The sequence below is a fragment of the Capsicum annuum genome, chromosome 6 (assembly GCF_002878395.1).
Source record: "Capsicum annuum cultivar UCD-10X-F1 chromosome 6, UCD10Xv1.1, whole genome shotgun sequence".
In the NCBI taxonomy this organism is placed as follows: domain Eukaryota; kingdom Viridiplantae; phylum Streptophyta; class Magnoliopsida; order Solanales; family Solanaceae; genus Capsicum; species Capsicum annuum.
The window spans coordinates 208862749-208874295 of NC_061116.1; the positions used below are offsets into that span (position 1 = coordinate 208862749).

The following is an 11547-nucleotide window of genomic DNA, read 5'->3' on the forward strand; positions in this document are numbered from 1 at the left end:
TTTAGTATTTTATGTCTATTTTATTTTTCATTAAATATTATTTATTTCCTTAATATCTAGATGGCTCATAATAATTAATTAAGAGCGATTAATTATGTTATTACTATAAAAATTAATATAATTTTATCATATCCAAAAGTAATCATCGATAATTCACCGAAATAGTACATTAATTAAATACGGGATGCTATATTTGCATATGCAAAATATGATATTATTAAACATTATTGGATAGTGCATTATATTTATCTTTCACAATAATAAAATTTTACTGTATATTTTTCTTTATTTTTTCTAACTTGATTCATATTGACCCAACACAAATTCTAAGAAAATATTCACTTATTAATTTTATAATTTAAAAATTTAAAGTTAAGTTTAAATATTAGTATTTCTATACAAGGAAAAAGTAATTTTAAAATATAAATTTACTAAAATAAATAAATAAATAAATAAAAAGATTATTTTTTTATATAAAAGTCAATTAAAATAATAAAATTGATTTACTTTAAATATTTAATTGCAATTAATTAAGATAATTTTTTATTTAGTCATAATTTATGATGCACCAATAAAATTTTGAGAGTTAAATAGAAAGATATTTTTAAAAAAAGTATTTTAACTTGTTAATTATTGTGATCTATAATAATTTTGACATAATTATCAAATAATATATTTACTCCTTGTGTCCCAATTTATATAGTTTCGATACAATTTTGAGAGTCAACTAAAATTTTTATATATCTTTTAAATATTTTAAGTTGTTAATTATTCTGATTTGCAGTACTTTTTCTTTTATCTCAATTTATGTGGCATTGCTAAAATAATGAGAATCAATAAAATTTTTATATGTCTTTTAAATATTTTAAGTTATTAATTATTGTGATTTGTGGGAACAAATTAGTGTTGAACATGATACCAATTAAATAAATAAATAAATTTTACTTTCAATATGTAGTTACAGTTAATTAATATAATATATTAAATATTTAAATCATTATAATGAAATAATGAAATTACTATATATTGGAGCATGATATGTAATTAAATGGGAGTAGAGAGGTTTCTTGGGAAGAGTCAATAAAATTTTTATATGTCTTTTAAATATTTTAAGTTATTAATTATTGTAATTTGTGGCTACAAATTAATTTTGAACATGATAAACAGTTAAATAAATAATTTTTTTTTACTTTCAATATGTAGTTATAGTTAATTAATATAAATTAATAAAATATATTAAATATTTAAATTATTATGATAAATTAATAAAATAATAGAAAATATACACACTTATTCCTACCTTTGCAATGTGAAAGACACATATATGGCATATCTAAGTTTGACTTGAACACTTAGAAAACATTATCTTATCTTATTTGGCAAAAAAGTGATCATTGGCCTGGTTTAGATTGAACTCTTTCCAGCCTTAGGATATTTGTCATATATTGCAGAACAATTTTCACTTAAATCACATGGAGCCCAAGAAAAGTTCAATTCAAGAAATGATCAACCAAAAAGACAAAGAAACAAGAATAATAAATGGGCCTAAGTTGTCTGGCAATTTCCTTAATTATATTACAAGTCATTTTCTAGGATTTACAAGTGAGGAACAACTAAAAAGGGGTTTAATGAGGCAAGGTATGTCCCATTTCCCACTTCTTTTTCTGAATCTTAAGTCCCTTTTGCTCCTCCTCCTTAATATATCAAGAAAAATGACATCTCAAAAAAAAAAAGCCAAAAAGCCAAAAACTTAGGTCTTCCCCACGTAACATGAATAGCAACAAAAGATTCATAGTAATAAGTAGTACGATATTTTTAAATTTTAGATCAAATCAATTTTGCCAGATCAGCAACCAAGATTGCTATTTGCCAATTATACAACTGGAAAATGATTATCAGTAACATGTACTTGCTTATGAAAAGTAAAAAGGTTTTAGAACCATAATTGTGACTTATGATAGGTGCATGATCAAGGCGGTGGAAAATAATATAAAGAGAGAAAGAAGTTGACTAACCGTCAAAGGGTTCGCGGCGTGGTGAAATTATTCCATTCTTAATGGTTTCGATTTGAATCCCAGAATGGAGAAACTCTTAGTAGAAAGTTCTTCCACTTCTAATGTGTCGTATGCAAAACGAATCAAGAATAGCCAAGTCAGGCTTTTTAATAATATCAAAATACAAAAGAAATAAAAAATTCAATAAAGCTAAAGAAAATCAACATATATAATATTTATACATAAAATATTTATTTTCTTACCTACCCACCACAGTATAATTTTCCAGCAAATAATTATCTTTACCCCCTTGACACAAATCTTCACTGCTTGAGTTCTCTTAAATATTCAGAGATGAAAAGAAATGCTGCATTTTCATTTACTCACATGCCTTTTGTTTTAATGAAATGCCCCTGCTTCGAGGCTTGTCGGAGTGTAGACTTGATGAAATTCAAAGACGAGTCTTAAAATACCGCTTCCATCTTTATGATCCCAGCGGCTACAGATTTGTATATTTGATTTCCGAGAGAAGAGATGAAAGACATATTTGGTCCCACTAGGCGTACCAATTGTTTGCAACATAATTTAATTCATGGAAAATAAATTTCAACCACAAACAAAAATATGAAGAAACATGAATTTTATTGATCAAGAATATGAGTACAAATCTGTTCCTCCCTTGATTCTTCTCTCTTGATTTTCTCTTTAATTCGAGGGTCATCAGTAGCGTATTTCTCGAATGTAGGATCGAGGGCCGTCAGTAGCGTATTTCTCGAATGTAGGAAGATTTGAATATGAGTTTCTCCGTATTCGAGGGTCGTTAGTGGCATATTTCTCGAATGTAGGAAGATTTAAATATAAATTTCTCCATAATTCGAGGGCCGTTAGTGTCGTATTTCTCGAACACAGAAATATTTGAATTTGATCTCCGGAGAATTTGTCGATCTTCTTGATTTATTTGATTATCAAGAAGAGAGGGTAAAGCAGCCTCTAATAAATCTAACCAAAATTAAATTCTTTTTGTAGAGTCCATAAAATTTCAAATTCTACCCTCAGATTTTCAAATTATGAACAAAGGACTATATACAATGCATAAAATTATTCTCACTAGGACATATAGGCCTCTGTATTTTCCATTCAAAGTACTATACTGCTTCTTATTGATGAGTCACGCTCAAATTCAAAGTGATAAACACTTGTCTCTTCTCTTCAGAGCAGCCCCAATTCTGTCTTTCACATTTACTTAAAGGTAAATTTCGAGCGTGTTTCATGCCTCGTTTTTTTCTTTTACCTTTATGCATTCTTAATCGAAGCTTCTTGCTGACTCGACTAATTTAAATTCACGCAGTATAACCCACGAAATAGAAAGCCTTGTCTCCTGTCAAGAGTTTCTTCATTCTATGACCCAAATTAGAAACATATAGTTAAAAGATGGAAGGATCCCATACATTCCACCGTACTCTTTGTGGTGTGTTTCGTGCCTTATTTTTCCCCTTAATGCATTTTCATCGTAAGCCTACTGAGCCGATTAATTTGAATTCCCGCGGTATAACCAATCAAGGAGGAAACATGTTTTATTTTCACGACTCGAAATTGAAATATTTAATTAAAAAGAAAAAGATCTCATCCATTCCACCACACTCATTGTAGTGTGTTTCGTGCTAGGCTGATTAATTCAAATTCACACAGCACAACCAATCAAAGCGGAAACACGTCTTACTAGTGAGTTGCTCCACCCTCACATCTCAAAACCGAAACATTTAACTAAAGATAGAAGAAGGATCCTATTCATTCAACCGTGACATTTATAAGACACGTTTCTCTATCAATATCTTTGACAGCTTCTACCTGTCCCTGTGGCTGATTTAAAGTCAGGGAAAATAATGTCTATATATGTATGTCCAGGTGGTAGAAATTAATTCCAGGCTTCCAGCTATTGAAAAAGGAGAGAACAAAAATTAAACACAGGGGGGTTGAGGTTGCTTTCAAAAATATAAAGTCTAGCACTTTCTTTTCTTTTGTGTGGTGTGAATGAGAGCTTTATAGTAGTATTAACAAGTGCTTCTTTTGCCTTTTTTGCTTTTCAACATCACCAACTCTAGTACTCTTCTGTCCTTTAGTTCATTTTAATTGTTATTACCATTTGCTGAAATTAATGGATTCTAATCATTCCAAATTCTTTGGAGAAGTTGAAGAATGTAACAGCAGTGAATCAGGCTGGACAATGTACATTGGTTCTCCTTCGACTGGTGATTGTGAGCTAGACATTGGAGATTATTTTGATGATGAATTAGAAGACAATAATTATAACAAAGAAGGCCGCGTTAATCAAGACGATGATGAGGATGGTGATGATACTGATGATTCAATGGCCTCTGATGCATCTTCAGGTCCAGTTAGTCAATTTTCAAGAAATGGGAAGAGTGGTGTTGTAGGTATGGTTAATTTCAAGAATCAAAAGGAAAAAGGTAAGGAAAAAGATTGCAGTTTTACTAACAAAAAAGCTAATAGTTCAATGAAGAATGGTTACAAGAATGATCAAGACAAGGTAAAAGAGTGTTTCTACGCTTCAAAAGGAACTAAAGGTGCTTCCAATGGTGGTGGTAATAAGGTTAGGAAAAGTATTTGGATGGGCAAAGGGAAGTAGATATAGTAGTATAACTTAGCCAGCGTTTGACCATAGATTTTGAATCAAATTTTGAAAATTGAAATGCTTATCTGGCCAAATATTGTCGAGTTCTCAAAAAAGCTCAAACCAGTGAGAAATTTCACTTCTACTCACAAAACTTCAAACCTTTTTCAAGTAAAATTCACGTCCAAACACAATTAGAGAAACTCGAATTTTCAAGGTTTAAGTTCAAAATCTATGGCCAAAGGGAGAGCAATTCTTACTTTAGATAGTACTAGTACCCTTATGTATCTTTCTTTCTTCTTTATTTGTTAGTGCATGGAATATTATCAAGATGTTTTGAAGTAGAAATAGTTAAACTCATTCTTTTTGTTTTTGTCCTGTGTCATTCAGGATACATAATCTATCACGAATATTATATTTAGTTGTACTTTAAGATGTCCATCAACAATATCATCCCACACAATATGCCATGTTCTTCTCTTAGTAAAATGTTTATAAATGACACAAATAGTAAGTAATGAAGTAGGATATGTAAAAGAGTGCAGTCAAAAAGATAAAACCGTTACCCAAAACATCATACTATCTCTTATCGAAATATGAACTTGAAATCATTGACTTGGTTAGAGGTGGATTTGAAGTTAAAGTTATATTCGAATCGAACCTGTTATTTGAATTTCAAAAGTTGTACTCAACAATTTGTGAAATTAAACTATCAAAGCTTCGTCTCTAAATCGCCTTCAAATAGTTCTATAGCAAATGATGGTTCTGCCGGGGATAACTCTCCGTGGCGAATCGGGGGCAGCCACAATTTGGCCGGATTGAACATGTATGGCCGTTTTGAAATTGAACTTCTACCTTTTAGGTGAATTTGAGCTTTGAAACCAATAATTCTAAGTTTTTTTTGGTCAATAGTTCTAAGTTAAAACTAAGGATTTGTTCAGAATGCCATATATAAACACAAATGTCAAATCAAAATTTTAAAATTTTAACAGCATGTTCAAACACCTCTCCTAAGAATTCAGGTTATCAATTTCACCCTTTTAATGAATAATAATCTACTAAAGCTAGCTTCATATCATGAGCTTTGCAACTTCATCAATTCACTAAATCGTTGTTGTACTAAGAAAAGTTGTATAATTAAGCATATCGACGCACATTCATTAAACGGTCTATTCTGAACAATTAATATATATCATGACATAAAACTACTTTTTTGTTGTTCTAATTTATGTAACACTTTTGTTTAACAAGAATTAAATTGATTTAATTTTTAAATTAATTCAACTCTAAATATTCAGAATTGTGAACGAAAAATACTAGTCCACTATAAGTTGCATGCACTTAATTTTTAAAGAAAATCTGAAAATGTAAGTATATTTGAAAGGAAAAGTTGTCTTTTGGCCACAATTTGATCGCAATAGAAAAAAGTTATGTTCACGAGATAGTTGACTTTTGAATATTTTTACCCCCTTACTTTAAAAATTAAATAACTTGGTCTATTTAAAAGAAAATGGTAATATAATCTTTTTATTATTGGAGCCAAATTTTTATGGTCATTTAGCACTAATTCTAGTCAAACTTCTTTGAATACTCTTGGGAAGGGAAAAGTGATGGCATTAACAAAATTAGCTTAGGTTAGTTGAGCTGTTTGCTCAATATTCCTTGGTACCGAAGCAAAATATACAGTATTATCTAGATTTTAATTACTAACATGTTTAACATAAGTAGTTGAAATTTTGAAATATAGTCCAACAGACAAGATCTTTGAAAGGTTTTATTGCTAAAGTATAGTAGGTGAAAATCTAGTCAACAGCGCATGCAAAAAATAAAGGTCACAATAAATACTCCACATTGTTTATTCTTAATAAATATCTCAAAAGATTACACAAGTATAAAAAAATATATAATAAAGTCATTTAATTTTGTGCTGTATCAACAAAGTCACTTAATTCAGGAATTTTCTCTGGTAAAAATCACTCGACTGTATATTCCACAATACATGCATGTACATGGATTTGTAACTAAATATTTGACTAGAAACTCGATATATACTGGATTTTGTAGTATTAACTTAAGATCAATCTAGAACTTGAATTCGTCTATAAATACACAAACGGACAAGTGGTTCAAATGAAAAGACGAAGGCACCAATGCACAGTGGAATTTTACATAGTACTTGTCAGACCTCACTCGTGAAAGTTTACTGGTAATGTTATTGCTGTAATGAATACACAGTGCTTGCTAGCTAGCTCATGGACATGACGCATTATATTATTATTGCATGTGAATTGAATGTAAAAGTAAATTCTAAGTTACAGCAAAATGCTCCCAACCTGTCAACAGACTGGAAAATAGGATAAGCCACACACATACTATTAACTTCTTCATCTGTAAGCAGATGAGCAGAGGCAGATAGATAGATAGTGCCTATAATTATCTTTAGCCTACATCATAAATGTATACGTGCAAATTTCTAGAAAATAGCAGTATAGTTAATATTAAAATTTGAACACATATTTTCAAAGAATTCAAAATTTTGAACCTATTGAATTGTAATTTTGAATTTCCGTTCTCCTTGTGCAAACATGATGTCTAAAGTGTTTTCCACAAAATACATTACTGTTTATTGTCAATTTCAATTCTTATTATTCAAACAGATAACAAAGTGACATGCATGATTAATATTTGTTAATTCATAATTGGTACTCTTTTAAGTTTTAATTAAAACGCATAGCCCCGTCACAGTGACAAGAAATTAAGTATTGGCAAAAGTGTTTGGACACTCTTTATGTTTTCATCACATGACTACTTCATTTGAAACCAAGGATAAAAAAGGAACTAGTACTATATAATTGTAGTGTCTCGAACAACTGTCAATGGGGTTTGTAACTAATTTAGGAAATTCCCAAGCATTTTTGTATAACTTTTAATTTTATTAAAAATCTATTAAAGCTGTTAGTTGACTCAGTGGTTCAAAAGGGATTTAAAGAAGTGTCTCACGTGTTATACCCTATTTTTGGTATATTATTTATTTTATTGGGAATTCATAAGTTTAAAATTCTAGATCCGCCTCTACTTAAAGGTATACAAGAATTTAGAATTCTAGAGAGCAGAACACTTTCATTATATTCGTCTGTGTTTAACTATTACCCAAAAAAATTGTACCAAAACATATTTAGGAATATATGATTAAAGTTGTTGATTGTTTTTATCTACACCCTTAAAACTGTCTAATAAATAGGAGTAACTTTATATCATACCATCTATTTAGTTATTTTTTCATGAAGGACGTAAAAAGAAAGAAAAAAAAGAAGAAGCTAAAACGATAATTAAATGAAAGGAAAAAAGTATTTAATTGTTCAGATGATTGATGCTGGAAGCTAGGATTGCATCACTTCATTTCAGCGTATGACAGATTTCAGTTGTTCACCCACAAATTAGTGTCCTTGCCAATGTGCTACCTTTGGCTATTTCACCTAACATCCATTATCTCTCAACAACCTATATATCGGGCAAACTTGTTCATCAAAGTTTAACATATGGAGAAAATCTTGTTGGGGGCGTCATATAGATTCGACAATGCGCGATCCGAATTATTTGTGACTTCAATGTCGGTATCGAACACCGAGTGAAACCCCCAAAAAAAGTTTAACATATCAAAAAAGATTAGAAATTCTTTTGCCTCACTAGAAATTGAACTATATCCGATATATATATATATATATTCTCATTTTACTTCATTGATTACTATATCATACCCTTCTGCATTTAATATTAATGTAATAAGCTCGGTTGAGCTTCGCTCAAAATCAACTCGACGTGATATTGTAATTGTTATTTCCCACAATTTAGTCGAGTATGTAGAATCTGTATATTACAACAACAACTTCAACCCGAGTTCAAGTATAAACAAGAACACAATGAAGTATCAAATACCCTCAACACAAGATCAAAATGACCTTTCCAAGAGGTGTATTTATTTTTCAGAAAAAAAAGATGAAACAGAAATTGAATAGGCCAAGTCGTCTGAATTCACGGAGTTTCCTTAAGGAAATAATTCCCCTCACTGTACCCGAGGTTGTGGAATTTTTCCTCCCAGGATAAAATGGCCAACAATCTAACTATAGCGGTACCTCAAATAGTCGGATTCTACGAACGCACTCAACGATTTTTATGATCACACAGAGTATTTTGATGACAAGAAGAATGTTTTTTAATTCAGAAAATTTTATACTCAAAACCTGTGGAAGAAAGCAGGTTTTTATAGCCATAACATGCTTCTTCGAAAAGGTAGGATTGGTGCAATTTAGAGGTGTGACTTTTTCCTAAAAATGCATGTCTGTTTATCCTAAACAGTGCATCTGTTCTGAACATGTATGTCACTTCGTGAATCAGAGTGTATTTTCGTTGAACAATTGCAACTTTCTATAGCATTTGTTCAAAAATAGTGCATCAATTCATGAAGCAGTACAACCTTCTGCAGCAACGTCAGTTCGAAAATGTACAGCAGTTCATGAAACAGTGGCACCAGTTCATTCAAACCAGTGAAGCAGTGTGCTGCATGCATGCATTTATAAATGGAGTAGTTTCAAAATGCTGTTTTCGGATTGAATTTATTTATTTTTGTCAAATTAAACTTATCCAAAAAGATAGATCTCATCGATCGATCATTTGACACATCCAAATCCGAAGCCGATCCGATCCGAGCGAGCGACGACAACGACGACGCGAGGCATCATCTAGCTCTTGTCTCACTATCCATGTGGAGTTAGTGTTTCTCAATATAACCACTCTCAAGTTCTCTTCTTCCACCAATGTGGGAGAAAGAGTAAACTTGCCAATTTGAGAGTACACTTTCCATTTTTGTGTCTCCTTCCCTCCACTCTTTTACTCTCCATTTTTCCATTCACACTTCTTTCATCTACTATGAACCCAACAATCCCCCACATGAATCGGGAATGACTATTTTTCATAAAATTTTTACGGAAAAGTATGTGATCATTAAGCAAAGAGTGATTACATCTGGATAAGTGGGTTTCCCTTTGAACTTTCCGTAGTGAACATGCATCGGATGCACTCGATCAATCGGTAGATTTGATATCTTTGAACCGTCGAGCTTTAATGTACACCTAGACAACACATGTCACACAATCAGCCTTTTACCATTTATGGTTCTCACGGTTTTGTTCTTTTCAGCCATGAACACGTTTCGGTTTCATGAGAGCTTAGAGAATAGGCCTTTACTAACATTCTCTTTGAAGCGGCTTCCACTTTACCCTCACATAGGTGATTTCTAAACGTTCAATCCTGTAGATTAAACTATTTGGTCAAATCTTCCAAATATTGATAGTCGTTAAAAAACTTTTCACCTTAAGTCTTATCCTAGTTTACTATACATTGTCTACATCATGAGAATGGGTTGGGTAATTGACAATGTTGAACCTGTCAGACACAACTTTGTTTGATCTCCTTGAACCTAGCTCTTGGGATCTCCAGTCTGCTACTTAGAGTTACCACCATGCTGACTCGTCCTTGGCCTTAAACCCATTCCTTTGGTGTTCTTTCCACTCCTTCACTAGATAGGACTTTTGTAAGTGGATCCAACACATTATACTTTGACTTTACATAGTCAATAGTGATAATTCCTCTAGAGAGAAGTTTTCTAATGGTATTATGTCTCCGTTGTATGTAACGAAATTTACCGTTGTACATCATGCTCCCTGGCCTACTTATTGCCGCTTGGGTATCACAGTGTATACATATTGGTGCTAATGGCTTGGGCCAATACAAAATATCTTTCAAGAAATTCCAGAGCCATTCTGCTTCTTCACTGGCTTTATTTAATGCGATAAATTCAGATTCCATTATAGAGCGAGCGATACAAGTCTATTTAGATGATTTTCAAGAAACTGCTCCTCCACTGATAGTAAATACACATCCACTTGTGAATTTTACTTTGTTCGATCTTTATTTAAGATACCCCAAAACTCTTTTCATAGCCATCCAATGAGTTTCGTTAGGATTACTTATGTACCGACTCAATTTACTAATTGTACATTCTATGTCTGATCGTGTACAGTTCATTAAATACATTAAACATCCCAATACTCTTACGTACTCCAACTGTGAGTCACTTTCACCTTCATTATTTCGAAGTGCAAAGTTCATATCCAATGGAGTCTTGGCAATACCGAATTCCATATACTTGAACTTGTCAAGTACTTTTTTGATATAATGAGACTGTGACAACGCTAACCCTTGTGGAGTTTGATGGATTCTTATACCTAAGATCACATCTGCAACTCCAAGGTCTTTCATATCAAACTTGCTCTCGAGCATTTGTTTGGTTATATTTATGTCATAAATGTCTCTGCTGATGATCAACATATCATCCACATATAAACAAATAATGACTTGGTGATTTGGTGTGTCTTTAATATATACACATTTATCACATTCATTTATCTTGAATCCGTTTACCAACATGGTTTGGTCAAACTTTGCATGCCATTGCTTAGGATCTTCCTTTAGTCTATAAAGTGACTTAACAAGTTTGCACACCTTATTTTTTTTCCTGGAACCACAAAACGCTCAGGTTGTTTCATGTATATTTCTTCCTCCAAATCTCTATTTAGGAATGCGATTTTCACATCCATTTGATGAATTTGAAGATCATATACCGACGCCAAGGCAATTAACATTCGAATCGAGGTTATCCTTGTTACTGGAGAGTCTGTATCAAAGTAATCAAGGCCTTTCTTCTGTTTGAAGACTTTTACTACAAGTCTTGCCTTGTATTTGTCAATAGTACCATCCGCCTTCATTTTTTTCGAAGATCCATTTAGAACCTAACGGTTTATTTTCGGAAGGAAGGTCAACCAATTTCCATGTATGGTTTCTTAAGATTGAATCTATGTCACT

The 11547-nt window shown here is 31.8% G+C and overlaps 1 protein-coding gene across 1 annotated transcript; it reads left to right on the forward strand.

Annotated features, from left to right (window-relative positions):
• Nucleotides 1-4149: 4149 nt before the first annotated feature.
• On the forward strand, nt 4150-4641 carry LOC107855355 (protein SOB FIVE-LIKE 4-like). The gene has a single exon (XM_016700357.1). The coding sequence runs from the start codon at nt 4150-4152 to the stop codon at nt 4639-4641; it is 492 nt and encodes a 163-aa protein (XP_016555843.1).
• The last annotated feature ends 6906 nt before the right edge of the window (nt 4642-11547 follow it).